Below are 16,621 nucleotides of genomic sequence, written 5' to 3' on the forward strand. Positions count from 1 at the left end.
CTGAGGCGTCACTCCCAGCCCCTCCACCCTGTGCCACGGGATGAGCACACAGCTGTGTCCCCCCCCCCGCCTCCCAACACAACTCACCCATGTTCCCCCACTCAGAAGTGCTTTATTCTACAGCTGTCCCGCCGTGCCCCACATCCCGGCCCCTCGCCTTGCAGGTGGCACGGCGCCGCTTCTACCCTACACCCCCCCACACACTATATACATCTATAGGGTCCAACCGTACACGTTCACCGAGGGCTCGTGGGCCGGGGCTCAGACCCTGAGCCAGTCCGTCCCCGGGCGGGGCGTCCCCCTCAGCTCAGTGCATGAAGACGGGTTTGTGGACGCGCTTGTGGCGTTTGAGCGTGGCGCTTTTGGCGAAGCTGTCCCCGCACTCCACGCAGATGTAGGGCTCGTGGCCGTGCGCCTGCGCCCGGTGCAGCTCCAGCTCGGCCCCGTCGCAGCAGCTCAGCCCGCACTCGGGGCAGGCGGGCGGCTGGCTGCAGGCGGCGTGCACCCGCTGGTGCTTCAGCAGGTTGGTGCTCTGCGCGAAGCCGCGGCCGCACTGCCCGCAGCGGTGGGGCCGGGCCCCCGAGTGGGTGCGCTGGTGCTTGATGAGGTTTTTGCTCTGCGTGAAGCTCTTCCCGCACTGCCCGCACGTGTAGGGCTTCTCCCCGGTGTGGATGCGCTGGTGCTGGATGAGGTTGGAGCTCCAGCTGAAGCTCTTCCCGCAGTCCCCGCAGCGGTACGGCTTCTCCCCGGTGTGCGTGCGCCGGTGCTGCACCAGGTGCGAGTTCTGGCTGAAGCTCTTGCCGCACTCCCCGCACGTGCTCGGCCGCTCCCCGGTGTGAGTCCGCTGGTGCCGCAGCAGCTTGGACCAGTGGCTGAAGCTCTTCCCGCACTCGTTGCAGATAAAAGGGCGCTGGCGGCCCCCCCGCAGCCGCCCCCCGCCGCCCTCCTGCTCCTCCTCACCGTAGCCCCCCACGGCCGAGCCCCCAGCGCCGCGGCCCCCCACTGCCCCCCGCTTCCTTCCCTTGGGGGTCAGGGGGAGGGGGGGGATGACGCTCTGGATGATCTCCTGTGGCAGCACCTCCTCCTTGCAGTCGCTCACAATGCCGTCGTCGACTGTGGGGTGGAGGGAGAGAGGCTGAGGAGGGGGCTGGGACCCCCCCGAGGCCGTTTGTCCTTCCTTGGCGCTCACTGACCTCCCCCAGGGGCTGTAAGTCCCCTGTCAGGACTCTCTCACACTCTCTTTTATGGCTGTTTGCCCCCAACTTTGATTTCCCCCCACCCCCCGTGGCTGTTTGCCTCCCACCCCAGTGTCCGCCGTACCCCCTCCTCACCGATGCAGACCCTCCGCACCATGCCCTCCTCCTCCGGGTCCTGGAGATCCACCACGCAGGGCTCATCCTGCTCCATGGGGGCGGCCAGGGGGGTCTGGGGGGACACCCAGAAGTCAGCTCAGTACAAGACCCCCCCACCCCTCCCTTTGTACCACCACAGGTCCCATCATGCCACCTCAAATCCCATTGCTTCACCTAATCCCCCCCTTTGCCCCCCCAATCCCTTTGTCCCACTCAGAAGTCCCCTTCCTGTGCCCCCCCAATCCCTTTTTGTGCCCCCCATAGATCCCTCAGTGATGTCCCACATCCCTTTGTGCTGCAGATCTGCGCGTGCTGCCACCTTCCCCTCCCCTTGTGCAACACTACGGTCCCTTTGTGATCTCCTTGTGCCCCCCTATCCCTTCCTGTCCCACTCCTCACCTCCGCTCTGGGGGGGACGTCAGCGGCTCCAAGGGGACAGTGGCACAGATCAGGGGATGAGGAGGCACAGGTGGTGACAGCCTGGGGACCAAGGGCGGGGAGCAATGATGTACCTGAACCCCCCATTCCATTGATGTACTCGACCACAACGGGGGCGGGGGGGGACACGGATCCTGGGTGGGAGTGGACAGAACTGTGGGAGGGGCAGGTCCGAGGGGGTGGTACTGGATCCTATGGGCGGGTGGGGGGGCTCATACGGGGTATAGGGAACTGGATCCGGGGGGGTGGGGGGGGCGCTGAAACCGGTGGGGAACCGGATACTGGGAGGAGGAACCGGATCTTAGCGGGGGGGGGAAAACGGATCCCGGGAGAAGGAGGGGGGGGGGTGCGAACCGGGGTGGGGAAACACATGGACCCGGGGAGGGGGGGACAGCCCCGGTCTGAGCGATGCGGCAGAGAGAGGGGAGGGGGGGAGGGCACTGCGGGCGGCGGTCGGGGCCATTTTGACGGAGCGGCAGCGCCGGGGGATGGGGGGGAGTGCAGAACCGCGGCCCAACATCCCGCCCCCCCCTTCCTGTCCCGTTCGCTGCCCCCTCCCCCCCCCGCTCACCGGGTCCCGACGCGGAGCCACCACCGCCGCTTCCGCCGCTTCCGTCGCCCGCCCCGGCCCGGCCCGACCCGAGGGGGCGGCGGCGGATCCGCGCCGGCGCCGGGGGAGAGAGGGGCGGGGGCGGCCCGGAACCCCCCAAAGCCACCCCCCGTCCACCCCCTCCCGACGGAGCGGGGCCCGGAGCTGCGGGAGCGGGGACGGACGGACGGGAGAGGGGTTGTGGTGGGAATGCAGTGCGCCCAGTGCAGCTCCCAGTGCACCCAGTGCATCCCCCAGTGAGCCCAGTGCTCCCACAGAGGTTAGCGGTTTAGTCCCCAGTCTGTCCAGTGTACCCCAAAACCACCAGTATTGGCATCCTCCAGTTTACCCAGTGCAGCTCCCAGTTCGCTTAGCGCACCCAAAACCCACCCAGTTTACCACCAGTTTCCCCAGTGAACCCACATGGATTCCCAGTGTACCCTCGGGCTTCTCCGTGCACCACAGAATTGCTCAGAGCAGATCCCAGTTTGCCCAGTGCACCTCCATAGATCCCCATGATTTCCCAGTGTACCCCAACAGTGCCCAGCACCACCCTGTCCTCCAGTACCCCCAGTTTGGGGCAGAAGGAGCCCGGGGGGGGGGGGGGGAGGGGGAGCAGAGGGCTCTCACATAATGGAGAAACTGAGGCACAGCACGAGGTGTCCCCCCGCACCCTCCCCAACAAACCCGGAGCCCCAAACCGGGCCCTGTGCCCGCAAAGCCGGGGACTGGGGCCCCGGGGGGGTCTGCCCGGGGGTGGGGGTACCCCAACACCGCCCCCCGCCCCGCTCTGTGCCTCAGTTTCCCACCCCCCCGACGCTTTTCTTATGTGGGGGGAGGAGGGGGCGGCGGCCGCGAGGCACAAAGGAAACCCAAATCGCTCCCCCCGCTGCTCCCCCCCGTCATGTCACCCCCATTCTACCGAACGAGAAAAGATGGAGGGGCCCCTAAACCGCAACTCCCCTCCTTTCCCCCCTCCCCCCCCCCCGCATCACTCACCGCTGGGGATCGCAGCACGGCTGAGGAGGAGGAGGGGTGGTTGCAAGGGGGGGGGGGGGAGCGCTTCTGGGGCGTTTTCCAGTGGTTTCGGGGCTTCGGGGGAAGGCGGCGGCGAAACGGCGGTGGCGGCGGTGGGGGGGGGGGTGTTGGGGGGGCCGGGAACAGGAAGGTCTCAGCCGCAGCCCGGACCCCCTCCCCGGCCCCGGGGAACGACGGGCGGATGCGGCGGGGCCGGGAGATGGGGGGGTGGGGGGGCAAGAGGCGGGGGGCGCAAATGCTGAGGTCCCAGATCTCCCCGCAGTCATTGGGTGAAGGATACCGCTGCCCCCCCGTTCTCCCCAGGAATTTTTTAATGTTTATTTATTTATAATTTCTTCCCCCAGAACTGCAGTAGGGAGAGAGTCGGTTTTTTGTTTTCTCTCCTTTTTTTCTCCTCGGGGGCTGCCATTCTGATTTGGAAGGGAACGGGAGGGGGGAGAAGCGCACAGCCCTTCCCCCACCCCCAGCCCCGCGTTCCAGCTTTGTGTAACGGCTCCGGATCTGACCCCGAGCACTTCCCCGTCCCATTAATTCGTGGCTGGAAATGATGCAACGAAGGGCAGCGCCCGCTGAGTGCTCAGCGTGGCCTTAATCCCCCCCCTCCCCCCCTCACCGTGTCCCTGTGTCCCCATTCCATGACCATCTCCATCCCCATCCCATCCTCACCCTATCTCCATCTATCTACATTCCATCCCCATCCCATCCCACCCCATCCTACCCTACCCCAATCCCCATGCCGTCCCCCCACCCGATGCCAGCCGCACGTGCAGGCGTGTGCCACCCGGAGTGGGCGTTCTTCCCGCCGGCACCGTACTCTCCAACTGGGAGAACTGGAAAATCCATCCCTACCGATCCACCCTGTGCAAAGCACAGCTCCATCCTGTGCCCTACAGCACAACCCCGGCTGTGTGGTGCGGCTCCAGCGCCTTTTATTGGTTTGGGCTGCGGACCCAACTGCCCCATCACGTTCCCTCATCCAACGCCCCGTCCCGCTTTCCCCCCGTCGGCTTTCGGGGTTTCTGGGTTTGGGGGCAGCTCCAGCACCGCACACCCACCCCACGGTCCCCAGCCCTGAAGCTGTGTCCCCGTTACGCCGAGTGCAGCTTCTGGTGCCGGCGCAGCTGGGACTTGTGGCGAAAGCCCTCCCCGCACTCCACGCAGATATAGGGCTTCTCGTCGGTGTGGGTGCGCCGGTGGCGGATGAGGTTGGAGCTGACGCTGAAGCGCTTCCCGCACTCCCCACAGCAATAGGGTTTTTCCCCGGTGTGGGTCCGCTGGTGCTGGATGAGCGCCGAGCTCTCGCTGAAGCGCTTCCCGCAGGCCCCGCAGCTGTAGGGCTTCTCGCCGGTGTGGATGCGTTGGTGGGTGACCAGGTTGGAGTTCTGGCTGAAGCCCTTCCCGCAGGCGCCGCAGGTGTAGGGTTTCTCCCCGGTGTGTGTGATGCGGTGCCGCACGAGGTCGGAGCTGCGGCTGAAGCCCTTCCCGCACTCCCCGCAGATAGTGGGGCGCAGGCGGCCGCCCCGCAGCCCCAGCAGCTCCTCCAGCGGCCCCAGAGCCCGCGGGTGCCCCAGAGCTCTGCCCTGGGACCGCACTGCCGCTGCTTTGCGGCACCGCTTTGCAGGGCGACCCAGTGCCTCGCTGCCGGGCTGGGCTGTGGGGAGAGTGGGGCTGCACTGCAAGATGTGGGGCTGAAACCCCTCCGCCCCTTCCCCATCTTTTCTGTGCCTTCTTTGTTCCCTTTACACCTTCTTCATCTCCTTCCTGCCTTCCCCATCCCCACTGCACTCTCCCTGTTCCCTTTGCACCTTCCCTGTCAGCTTTTCAGTTCCTCCATCCCTACTACACCATTTCCATCGCCTTCTCCATGTCCCTTTCTCCTTCTCCATTCCCTTTGCATCATCTCAATCCCGTTTCCTCCCCATTTCCATCCCCTCTCCCCCTTCCCCACCACCTCTGTGACCTCTGCCCCTTCTCCATTCCTTTTCCACTGCCCTCACCCCCTCTTCCCCACCTCCATGCCCCTCTTTGTCCCATTCCCACCTTCCCCATCCCCTCTGCCCCTTCCTCATTGTTTTCCCATTCCCTCCACCCTTCTTTCCTCTTCTCCATCCTCCCTAATCCATCCCCAATCCCTCCACCCATTCCCATCCCTCTTCCATACCTTCTCCACCCCTCCCTCCCCCTCCCCATCCCCTCCCTGCTTTGGAGACATCCCTGTAGCCCAAAATTAGGACATTCCTACACTGTGATGGGAACATCCCCACATCCCCATCCCGTGGATGTCCTCATGCTATTGGGACCAGGATGGTGCCATACTATGGGATGGGGGCACCCCGCACCCCCCTGGCACCAGGAGACCCCCGTACTGTGGTACTGGAGCACTCCAGGACCCCCCCCATCCCAGAGTGCCTCATGGTTGTGTCACGTGCCCCCCACCCTCACGTATGGGACCCTCCTCAGCTTCCCAGACCAGTCCAGTGGGGAAGGGGAGTGGGGTCTCACCTGTGGTGGTGCCCTCGGGGTCCCGGGGGGGCTCCGGGCCGGACGGCCCCCCCTCTGCATCCATCACGCCCAGACGGGGAAACGCTGTTGGGGGGGGCGGGTGGTGGGGGTGGGTAAAGCAAAGCAAAGAAATGGAATGAGCACGCGGGGGGGGGGGGGGAGAGAAACACCATCCGCAGCACCAGGACTCCCCCCCCGCACTCACACGGTGGCTTTGCTCCCCTTCCCCGCCCCCCCTTTCCCAGCTGCTCACCAGGGCCAGGGGGCGGCAGTGGGGGCTCCAGTGATGGCGCAGCTCTTTTTCCCCGACCCCCCCACAAAAAAAACACAACCCACCCGCAGTGGGGACGGGGACAGGACCCCCTCAGCCGGGGGTTGCGGGGGACCAAGGCGCGCGGCCCCGCGTGGTGCTGGGGGGGGGCGGAGAGGGGGGGCGCGGGGGTCCCTGTTCGTGAATGGTGGTAGTGGGGGGGGTTCAGAGGGGGTTGTGGGGGAATTGGAGGCGCCCCCCCTCCCCGTCTTTTGTGTGGCTGCGTGCTCTGGGATGGAGGGGGTGCCGGGAGGACCTTTCTGCCCCTCACCGTCTCACCCCCCCATCCCTGTTTGCACTGATGGGGCTGAGGGCTCAGAGGGGGGGGAGTGACATAACGGCATCTCAGCACTTCCCACTGCATCCCAGTGTGTCCCAGTACATCCCAGTGTATCCCACTGCATCCCAGTGCGTCCCAGTACATCCCAGTGTATCCCACTGCATCCCAGTGCGTCCCAGTACATCCCAGTGTATCCCACTGCATCCCAGTGCGTCCCAGTACATCCCAGTGTATCCTACTGCATCCCAGAACATCCCAGTGCAGCCAGCACTTTTCACTGCATCCTACTGCGTGCTATTGCATCCCAGTGCATCCCAGTGCACCCAGTAAACCCAGCGTGTCCCACTACATCTCTGTATATCCCAGTGTACCCAGTACTTCTTATTGCATCCCACTCCATCCCTGTATTTCCCAGTGCACTCAGCATTCCCATTGCATCCCAGTGCTCTGACCCACTCTGGCCTCAGGGCCTGGAGAAGGGGAGGGACTGGGGGCCACTGGTGCGAACTGGTCCCGGTGTCACCCAGCGAAGGGGCACCGCTGTCACCCCTCAGTGACACCCAAGCCCCAGCCCCATGGGGACACGGTGTCACCCTTATAGGGACACAGGGACACCCCGGTGTCACCCAACATAGTGACCCAGAGTCACGGGACACCCTCACGTCACCCTCATAGGGCCACCCCGGTGTCCCCCACCCCCCGCCCCACGGACCGCCGCTGCGCAGCGCCGCCCCGCACCCCCGAGCCCCCCAATTGGGGCCCCCGGCACCCGCCGGGCGAGCTCGGAGAGAGCTGATTGGCGGAGAGGCGGCCTGGGGGGCGGGGATTGCTCAGGGCAGCTCCTGGCGATTGGAGGAACTCCGATCTTGTGGGCTGGATTGAGGAGAGGGCAGAACCGAGAGGGGCGCCGCGTGCTGATTGGCGAAGATGGCAACGGAGCGGGGTCAGGAATCCTCTGCGCATGCGTGACCGGTTTTTCTCGTTTCACTTCCGCGTAGCGGCGGTAACTTCCGCTCCAGCGGGGCCTTGTGACGCCTGCGCCGGTTCCGGGGGACCGGGCCCCGTTCCCCTTCCAGGACCTCGCGGTGCCCCTGCTGCGCGTACTCCGCACGGTCTCCTCCCTCCCCCAGATCCCGTTTTTCGTTGACCCACGCCCGCTCGGGGCTCGGGGGCCGGGCCGGGCCGGGCCGGGCCTGGCGGGGCGGCGGCAGCGGGCGGGCGGCCCGCAGGATGTGGTACATCATGCAGAGCGTGCAGAGCAAGTACTCGCTGTCCGAGCGCCTCATCCGCACCATCGCCGCCATCCGCTCCTTCCCGAGGGACAACGTGGAGGATCTGATCGGACGGGTGAGCAGTGCGGGTCCCAAACCGGCTCCGCTAACAAAGGGGGCGGAGGAGGGGGGGGCTGCGGGGAGGCAGCTCCTCGCACACAGCGGAGGGGCGGGCGCTGAGCTCCATACTCTCTAGCCCTGCGTGTTTACTGTGTGCAGGGCGCGGATGTGAACTGCATGCATGGCACTCTGAAGCCGCTGCACTGTGCCTGCATGGTGGCTGACGCCGACTGCGTGGAGCTGCTGCTGCAGAAGGGAGCAGAGGTAAACCCTCCTTCAGATTGAGGCCGTGGTGTCGTGGTGCTGGAGGCTTTGCTTCCTTGGCAAGATGGAACCATGGTGTTCAGCCTGGAGAGGAGAAGGCTTTGGGGAGACCATCCTTAGAAACAGGAGGGAAAGTGGCTTCTTACAAGGGCAGGTAGCAGCAATTGGAAAAGGGGGAATGGCTTTAAATTAAAGGAGAGAAGATTCAGGTTTGATGTCAGCGAGTTTTTCACTGAGAGGGCGGTGAGACCCTGGCACTGCTGCCCAGGGAGCTGTGGGTGCGTTGCTCAGGGCCATGGGTGGGGTCTGGGTGTCTGATGGAGCAGCGGGAGTCGTTCAGGTCAGGGGTAGAGCTGGGAGGGCCTTGAGGTCCCTCTTGATCCAACCGTTCTACGCAGCATGGAGAGGGCTTCGTGCCACAGTGGTGTCAGTCACAGTGCATCTTCCCACTCCGTGCCCTCCTCCCGCAGGTCAACGCCTTGGATGGCTACAACCGCACGGCCCTGCACTACGCGGCTGAGAAGGATGAGACCTGCGTGGAGATCCTGCTGGAGTACGGAGCTGACCCCAACGCCCTGGATGGCAACAAGGACACGCCGCTGCACTGGGCCGCCTTCAAGAACACGGCCGAGTGCGTGCGCTCCCTGCTGGAGAACGGCGCCCTGGTGAACGCCCGCGACTACAACGACGACACGCCGCTCAGCTGGGCCGCCATGAAGGGCAACCTGGAGAGCGTCAGCATCCTGCTCGACTTCGGGGCCGAGGTGCGGGTGGTCAATTTAAAAGGGCAGACCCCCATCTCGCGCCTGGTAGCGCTGCTGGTGCGGGGACTGGGCACGGAGCGCGAGGATTCCTGCTTCGACCTCCTGCACCGCGCCATCGGACACTTCGAGCTGCGCAAGAACGGCAGCATGCCCTGGGAGGTGACCAGGGACCAGCAGCTCTGCGAGAAGCTCACGCTGCTCTGCTCAGCTCCCGGCACGCTGCAGACGCTGTCACGCTACGCTGTGCGCCGCAGCCTGGGCCTGCGCTTCCTGCCCGAGGCCGTGGAGCAGCTGCCCCTGCCCACCTGCCTGAAGGAGTACGTGCTGCTCCTCAGCTAGGCACGGGGCAGCGGTGGGCGTGAATCCACTGCTTGGTGTGTGACCGGCGGGCGCTGGATGGACAGCAGGACCCAGCAGTGGCACCGTGTCCTCTCCTTGCCTGCAGCGCTTGCTCCTCGCGAGCTCCTTCTCTGTGTTTTCAGCAATGTCGAATGAACAATCCTCCCTTTAACAAATGGAAAATTCCGTCCCCCCTGCTGGATTAACCTGTTCTTTTTCCACTGGGATAGACCTCAGGGAAAGCAAGGCTTTCTGGGTGAGAGTGGAGAATTCTCCCCTTTCTGAAGGACCCCGGGCGTTGCAGGACGTGGAGAGGCCCAGTGGGTGAGCACATGCAGTGTGGGTCTGTTCCGTGGAGCGAGCGCCTGCACGCAGCATGGGGGCAGACGTGGGACCCTCCTGCTGCCACCCAGAGGAGCTTTGTTCATCGCCCATATCTTTAATTCTTTTGATGTATTCAGGGAGAATCAGTGCTTTAGGGAAAGGGAGAAGGGGGGAAGTCTTAGGGATTGCAGTGCTTGCAGGAGTAACCCTTCGTGGCACCAATGGTATGAGGTCTGGGGAGTGAGGAAGTGCCCTGACAGATGCCTTAGCAGTGAGCAGGGCCCTGCACTTGCTGCCCCCTCACCAGAAATTTGGCCACAACTCTTGCAAAAGAAGGAAACCATTCCCTGCTGTCCTGGACGGCTTCACCCCGAGTGCAGGATGATCTTGAGTGGGAGCCTCACCTCTGTCTGCCGTCCAAAAACCCATCAGAGTTCTGGGTTTGGTTTTGCACTGCCAGCTCACCGCACCAGGGCTGCTTTTATTTATGTGTGTGTGTAATGTGTGTGTTTGGAGGCACAGGCAGCAGCTCCTCACGTGGCAGAGGGACATGGCTGTGGGCGAGGACTGCCTGCCCCGTCTCTCATCTGTCCACAGCTTCTGCCCACAGAAATAAACGGCAAGCCACATCCTGAAAGGTTTGTGTTGCACACCCAGTGGGAGCAGAGTGCCCTGTTCTCATTTATCACCTGAGAATCCTCTGGGAGAGCTGCCCTGAGCTCCCAAAGGGGAGTTGAGAAGGGTAAATGTGGATAATTACTCTGGGGGAGGAAGTAAGGCTGCATTTGTGTGGCTGTGTGTGCCACTGCTGGTGGGTGAGCACCACAGAGTGCGAGCGCAGTTTGTGTTTGTCACCACCACTGAGTGGAACTGGTTTATTGAAGCGTCACAATTCTGAGTTTCAAACTAAAGTGATGCCCTAGAGACTCGACCCTTGCTTTTAGGTCAGTGCAACATCCTGCCACAACGCGAGCCGCTTTTCTCTTTAAAAAGCCCATAAAACACCTGGCTGGATCTGAACCAGCCCAAAATTACCCTGAGGAAACCCTCAGCTTTGGGAAAACTGCCCTTTCAAATGTGAAGATGCTGTGGGGGATTTTGGGGGATCATTCAGAAGGTCCTCCCTCACATGCTGGACTCCTGCGAGATCCTCTTTTGCCTGACGTGCTCCATGAGTGCCTTCTCCGAGGTGTCCAACTCGATGTTGTACTTGGCCAGGATCTTCAGGATGGGGCGCAGCTTCAGCCACCACTGCTCCTTGGGGATGCGGTGCCTGGAGAGAGAGGACGGTGTGAGCCAGCATCGTGTTCCTGGGGTGGTGCTGGGAAGGGGAGGGGAGGGGGGCACCTACTCGAAGTCTGTCTGCTCCTTGAGCTCGGTGAGGGGCTGGAAGACCAGGCTGCGCTTGCGCATGCCCAGCAGGCACGCTGAGTCGGCCGTGTTGGCGAAGATGCGACCTGCAAAGAGCGCCCGGGGTGGGCTCAGCACCTCAGCCCCACGAGGGGAGGGCAGGGGAGCCAAGCCCGCAGAGCACAGTGGTTGTTTGCTTTGAAACAGAGGAGCAGGTGTGTGTGGGAAACAATAGTGTGTGTGTGCAGCTTGGGTGGGGGCTGAGGTTTGCTTTGGGTGATCTGTGATGTGGCTGCAGGAAGGGGAGGGGGCTTTGCAAACAGACAGGACCTGCCTGGCAGCCCCCCCCACGGGACTCACCATGCCGCGAGCACTCCTTGATCTTGCCAGTGATCCAAGCCACAGACTTGGCGCCCATTTTAGTGCCGAAATTCCTGTCGAAGGGGGTCGGGGCACCGCCCTGCAGGGGGAGATGGCAGCAGGTGGTGCCACGGCTGAGGGGCTCCTGCCCGCTGCTGGGGGCTCACGGCGCGGCCGTACCTGCTGCATGTGCCCCAGCACGTTCTTGCGGCAGTCGAAGACGCCCTTGCCCTCCTCTGTGTAGAGGTTGTAGATGAAGTCGGTGGTGTAGTTCTCGTTGCAGTGCTCGTTCCTGCGTGAGACAACAGGGGCTCAGGGGGGCAGCTCAGGCAGATGGGGCTCAGCTGCTGCTCTGCCCCCAGCCCCTCTCCCCCCATGGCCCCATCTGTACCTGAGCACCAGCCCACGCTTCACCGTTGTCTTCATCTTTTCAGTTAAGTGCTCCACGTTGATCTAGGGATGAGAAAAACGGGTGTTTGGGTCTCAGGTTTTGGAAGTGCTGTGGGAGTAAATGCAACGCCCCATCCCTACAGTGATGGTTGGCTGGGGGGGGGACAAGCCCCGGCCCCATAGCGATGCTGCTCCCCACCTGCAGGTCATGGATGCTGAAGTGCTCCTCGAAGATGTAGGCAGCGTCAGCACCGCCCGCCAGCCCCGCCATGGTGGCCAGGTACCCGCAGTATCCGCCCATGGTCTCGATGATGAAGACGCGCCGCTTGGTCCCCGCCGCCGACTGCTTGATGCGGTCACACGTCTGTGGGGCAGGAGGAGGGGGGTTGGGCTGGGGGTGTTTAACTACAACCAGGGATCGGGGGCTGTGTGCCACGCAGGGTGCAGGAGCCGCACCGTGGTGATGGTGTTGAGCGCGGTGTCGGCGCCGATGCTGAAGTCGGAGCCGGGGACGTTGTTGGAGACGGTGGCAGGGATGACGCAGATTGGGATGCAGAGCTCCTCAAACTTGGCTCTCCCTTCCATCAGCTCCAGGCTGCCAATGAAGGCCTGGGGGGATGGGGGGTAAGGGGCAGAGCACAGGGAAGTGCCCCCCAGCCCCACACCACCCCACTCACTTCAAAGCCCCCAATGATGATCAGCCCGTGGATGCCAAAGGTGCTGATGGTGGAGCTGATTTCCTCGAAGTATTTCTTGGGCAAGGTCCTGGCCGAAGCGTGGGAGGGTAAAGCCTCCGGGGGTGGGCTTCGCCTGGGCCCCCGCACCCCCATTTCCACGGGGCAGCATTACCTCTTTGTCCCCAGTTTGGATCCCCCCAGACCCGTCCAGCCGCCAACCTTCTCCCAGCTGATATCTTCCACCTGATGGGAGGGGGCGGGGGGGAAGCAGCAGCAATGAGAAAGTTGGGGGGGGGGGGTGTAAGAGGAGGGTTTTGATGTGCACCACCCTCAGCACACAGCACATCGTTATCACAGTACCCCAGTGCATGCAAGGCTGTGGGGTGAGCAGAGTCCCATGCTGGGTGGGGAGCCCCGTCCTGGGGCCTTTTAGGGCTGCGACTTCCCCTGTGCACCCCCATTCCTGTGCTTCCTCTGCACGCTCCCACCCCCATGCATCTCCTTTCCCCATGCACCCGCTTTCCCTGTGCATCTCCTTCACTCCCACGCCCCTTCCATCCCCGTGCACCCCCACTCCCCGTGCACCCCTTTGCCCTCGCACTTTCCCGAAGGCGAGCCCCTCGAAGCCGTCGTGCACCGCCAGCATCCTGTGCCCGTGGATGAGCCCGATCCTCACGGTGGAGCGCACGGCCGCGTTCATGCCGGCAGCCGGGGCGCCCACGTTGAGCACAGCCAACGTGTAACCGCTCTGAGGGGAGGGGGGTGGCGTTGGGGGGGTCTTGATGTGCCCCCTCCACTCCCCATCCCACACTCCTTACCTTGGTGGAGGGCGGGCGGATGTGTGCCAGCAGCTTGTAGACGTTCCAGTTATTTTGGAAACTCCTGATAAAGTGGGGAGGGAGGGGGAGAAACAAAGGGGGGGTGAGGGAGCGCTGGGGATGGTCGGAGCCCCGAGGCCCCAGTGGGGGACGTGGGCTGCTCACCGGCCCCGCAGTTTCACAGCATCATCGAAGCGTCTCTCATTCATCGCCGTTGTCACATCTTTGGTCTGCAGGGAGCAGAGAGGGACAAGTCTGCACTGCACTGGATGAGTTTGCACTGCACCGGCAGGGTTTGCACTGCGCTGATTGTGTTTGCACCGCACTGAGTGTGCCCCACAGCTCCTGGGCTGCTCTGTGCCCCCCACCCTGCACTCACCACCTGCACACACTCCATGAGGGGCAGGCGCACGGCCTGGTTCCCTGAGAGGCTGACGACACAGGCGGGGGTATCAGGGGTCCCTTCCAGCAAGGCCATGACAGCTTCAACTCCCATCCTGCTGCCCTACAAGGACGGGGACGGGGACGTCACCGTGGCCCCGCTCAGCTGGGACCGGGGCAGGAGGGAGTGAGCTGCCTACCAGGATGCGGTCAAAGGCAGAGGGCGTCCCACCACGCTGCACATGGCCCAGGATGGTGACGCGGGTGTCGTAGCCCAAACGCTTCACCACCAGCTGCAAGACAGCGGGGTTGGGATGGGGACGGGGTGCCCAGACTCTGCCGGGAACAAGAGGGGCGGAAATGAGGGTCCCCCCGTCCCGCTCACATCTTTGACTTCATCGGAGGTGATGGCCTTCCCGTGCCTGTCGATGGCACCCTCAGCCACAATGATGATGTTCAGCCTCGAGCCGCCCAAACGGGTCTGGGGGAGAGGGTGGTACCAATATGGGGATGGGGATGGTGACAGAGATGGGGACAAAACAGGAAGAGGAAAGGAGATGGAGATGGGGATTGGGACAAAACAGGGACGGGAGGAAATAGGGATGGGCGTCCAAGATGGATAAAAAACAGGGATGGGGATGCAGATGAGGATGGGGTCAAGAACAGGGCCAGGTACAGGGGTGAAGGTGGGGATGGGCACGTGGCACCACGCCGCAGCCTCCCCCACCTCTGTGAGCCTCCGGCACAAATGGTCCTCCCAGCCGTCCTCAGGGGGGGACTCGGGGATGAAGACCCAGTCAGCGCCGCAGGCCAGGGAGGTGATGAGAGCCAGGTAGCTGGGGGTGCAGAAAGAGAGTCCATGTGGGGCTTTTCCCCTTCTGGTTTCATCAGGAGACAGACCCTGGATGCAGCTGGGGGACGTACCCGCAGTGACGACCCATCACTTCCAGCACAAACGTCCGCTGGTGGCTGCAGGAGACGCGGGGTTCAGTTACACCCTATGGAAAGAGCGGGGACGCAGGTGCCCAATCCCTGAGGGGTGGGGAGGGGGTGTCCCTGTGTCACCTCTGGGCCGTGGTGGTGATGGCGTCCACGATCTCCATGATGCGGTGCAGCGCTGAGTCGGTGCCGATGGTCATGTCGGTGCCGCAGAAGTCGTTGTCGATGGAGCCCACCATGCCCACGATGTTCAGGTAGCTCGACTTCTTCGCCTCCTCCGCCGTGATCCCCCCTAAAAAAGGGTCAGTGGGGTGGGACACCCCTTTCCCACCGCGTCCCCCCCTAGCCACCCTTCTGGGACAAAACAGCCCAAATCCCGTCTATTTCCAGTGGGAAAAACCCACATTTTGGTGCAGAACGCACCACAAGCTCAACAAGGGGAAATTTTCTGGGGGGGCCGTACCCATTTTCAGCAGCTCGGCCAGGAGGCTGCTCCATTCGGCGCGGAAGGTGTCGGCCCCGGTGAGGCTGCCGTCGCCGCCGATGACGCAGAGGTTGGTGATGCCGCGCTTCACCAGATTGCGGGCGGCTTTCAGGCGCCCTTCGCGTGTCCGGAAGTCCTGGCAGCGGGCGCTGCCGATGACCGTCCCACCCTGCGGGCAAAGCCCCCCCCCACAAACAAAATGGGCACCCGGACCCCAGGATGGGTGCCGTGCTCCCCGCCAGCACGCGGCTCCGGTTTCGGGTTATTTTCAGGTTCGGCCCTTTGCCCCCACAGTGTTGGGTTACAGTGGAGAAGGTCAGGGTGGCAGCACCCCGTGCCCCCCCCGGTGTCACACCCTCCCCCCACGCTCACCAGCTGCAGCATCATGGAGACGCTCTCCCACGTGGCCTCTTTGATGTTGTCCCCGCCATCCACCAACCCCTGGTAGCCCTGGTGGGGGGGAGAAGGCGGCGGTGACACCGGGTCCCTGTGGGCTTTGGGGAGGGGGGGACAGGGGTGGGGGGCACCAACCTCATGCACGAAGTAGACTTTGGCACCGGTGTATATGCCCACCCGCACCACGGCGCGGACGGCCGCATTCATGCCTGCGGGAAGAGGAGAGCGTCACCGGTGTCCCCGTGCCGTAGGGAACCCCAAAATCCATCGTGTCCCCCCCCCTTCGTCCCCAGCTCCAAGCTTGCACAACTCCTGGTGTGCGTGTTGTCCCCCCCAGCCCCCACCGCCCCCGCAGCTGCGGGTTATTTTTGCCCCGCTGACATTTAGGGCGCCGAGGCCGCGTGATGTGGCGATGGGGACAGCTGGTGGACGCCGCGGTGGCGGTGAAGCAAAACAGAGCCCCTGAGCTGTGCAGTCCCCGTCCGCAGGGAGCAGGGCAGGCAGCAAGGACTGGGCTCAAGCTGCCTCATTTGGGGAAAAACCTTCTCGTTTCTCAGCACTTTGCTCTGTGCTGCCTGAAAGCCCCAAGTTTTGTCTTCCTTTCCCTCTCCCTCTGTCCCTGTTCACTGCAAATCACTGCTGGATTATATCACTGTGCATTATTACTGCAAATGGTTACTGGACAAATCAGCACTGCACATTACTCCAAAGCACCGTCTGAAATAAAATCCCTCCTGTCCCCCACACAACACCCCAAAAAACCCCGTGGGATGAACACGGCTTGCAAGGAAACACAGCTAGCAACAAGCAGCAAGATCCAAGCACATGCGAGCTCCATTTTTGCTTGTTTTGCCCCCAGAACAGCCCCATGGGGTGGGTTTTTGGGGGATGGGGCCCTCCTTACCCTGTGCGTCCCCCCCCGAGGTGAGGACGGCGATGGCTTTGCCAGCACCCATGTGCTCCCTGGTTCCGCAATGCTTCGGGGGCTGCGCCATCTTCTTGGCTGAAAAAGAGGGAAATGGGGCAAAAAAACAATGGGGGGGTGGGGGGCAATGCGGCAGCGGAGTGGCACCGAGCGCAGCCCCGGTGTCACAGCCGCAGAGTGACACCGAGCGCTGCGTCAGCCCCTAAATCAGATTCCAGGAGGGAGGGACAGCCCTGGGGGTGGCCCCCAGCTTGTTCCTGGAAGGTGTTAGGGAGAGGAGGGGGGGACATGGCCCTGGGTTGTCCCCAGTCCTCCCTCCCCACTCCAGGGCCACTTCTGGAGCTGTTTTGATAGGAAATGAGGGAGTGGG

The 16,621-nt window shown here is 63.4% G+C and overlaps 3 protein-coding genes across 4 annotated transcripts; 1 reads left to right on the forward strand and 2 right to left on the reverse strand.

The window, feature by feature from the left end:
• Positions 1-103: 103 nt before the first annotated feature.
• On the reverse strand, positions 104-6,293 carry LOC136060278 (zinc finger protein 135-like). Its single transcript, XM_065754657.1, has 6 exons — positions 6,173-6,293; positions 5,920-6,003; positions 4,510-5,068; positions 1,752-1,758; positions 1,332-1,425; positions 104-1,113 (listed from the first exon to the last, which is right to left on the reverse strand). Exons 2-6 carry the CDS (start codon positions 5,981-5,983, stop codon positions 308-310), a joined length of 1,530 nt encoding a protein of 509 aa, XP_065610729.1. The 5' UTR covers positions 5,984-6,003; positions 6,173-6,293; the 3' UTR covers positions 104-307.
• Positions 6,294-7,732: 1,439 nt separating this feature from the next.
• On the forward strand, positions 7,733-9,545 carry ASB8 (ankyrin repeat and SOCS box containing 8). 2 transcript variants are annotated; one of them, XM_065754674.1, is made up of 3 exons: positions 7,733-7,856; positions 8,000-8,104; positions 8,575-9,545. In XM_065754674.1, the coding sequence occupies exons 1-3, from the start codon at positions 7,740-7,742 to the stop codon at positions 9,205-9,207; spliced, it is 855 nt and encodes a 284-aa protein (XP_065610746.1). In that variant the 5' UTR covers positions 7,733-7,739; the 3' UTR covers positions 9,208-9,545. The 2 variants fall into 2 exon arrangements, with proteins under 2 accessions (XP_065610746.1, XP_065610747.1); XM_065754675.1 differs by lacking the exons at positions 7,733-7,856; positions 8,000-8,104 and adding an exon at positions 8,118-8,258.
• An 827-nt stretch (positions 9,546-10,372) lies between these two features.
• On the reverse strand, positions 10,373-16,420 carry PFKM (phosphofructokinase, muscle). Its single transcript, XM_065754665.1, has 22 exons — positions 16,231-16,420; positions 15,462-15,535; positions 15,303-15,380; positions 14,910-15,099; positions 14,573-14,738; positions 14,432-14,476; positions 14,235-14,343; positions 13,893-13,988; positions 13,708-13,800; positions 13,506-13,631; positions 13,292-13,356; positions 13,127-13,190; positions 12,910-13,056; positions 12,481-12,551; positions 12,309-12,396; positions 12,088-12,240; positions 11,831-11,995; positions 11,633-11,694; positions 11,422-11,533; positions 11,242-11,341; positions 10,883-10,988; positions 10,373-10,804 (listed from the first exon to the last, which is right to left on the reverse strand). The coding sequence occupies exons 1-22, from the start codon at positions 16,319-16,321 to the stop codon at positions 10,657-10,659; spliced, it is 2,349 nt and encodes a 782-aa protein (XP_065610737.1). The 5' UTR covers positions 16,322-16,420; the 3' UTR covers positions 10,373-10,656.
• Positions 16,421-16,621: the final 201 nt, after the last annotated feature.

Source organism: Cyrtonyx montezumae, unplaced genomic scaffold, assembly GCF_038088225.1.
Source record: "Cyrtonyx montezumae isolate F1298 unplaced genomic scaffold, pur_monq_1.0 scaffold_92, whole genome shotgun sequence".
Lineage (NCBI taxonomy): Eukaryota > Metazoa > Chordata > Aves > Galliformes > Odontophoridae > Cyrtonyx > Cyrtonyx montezumae.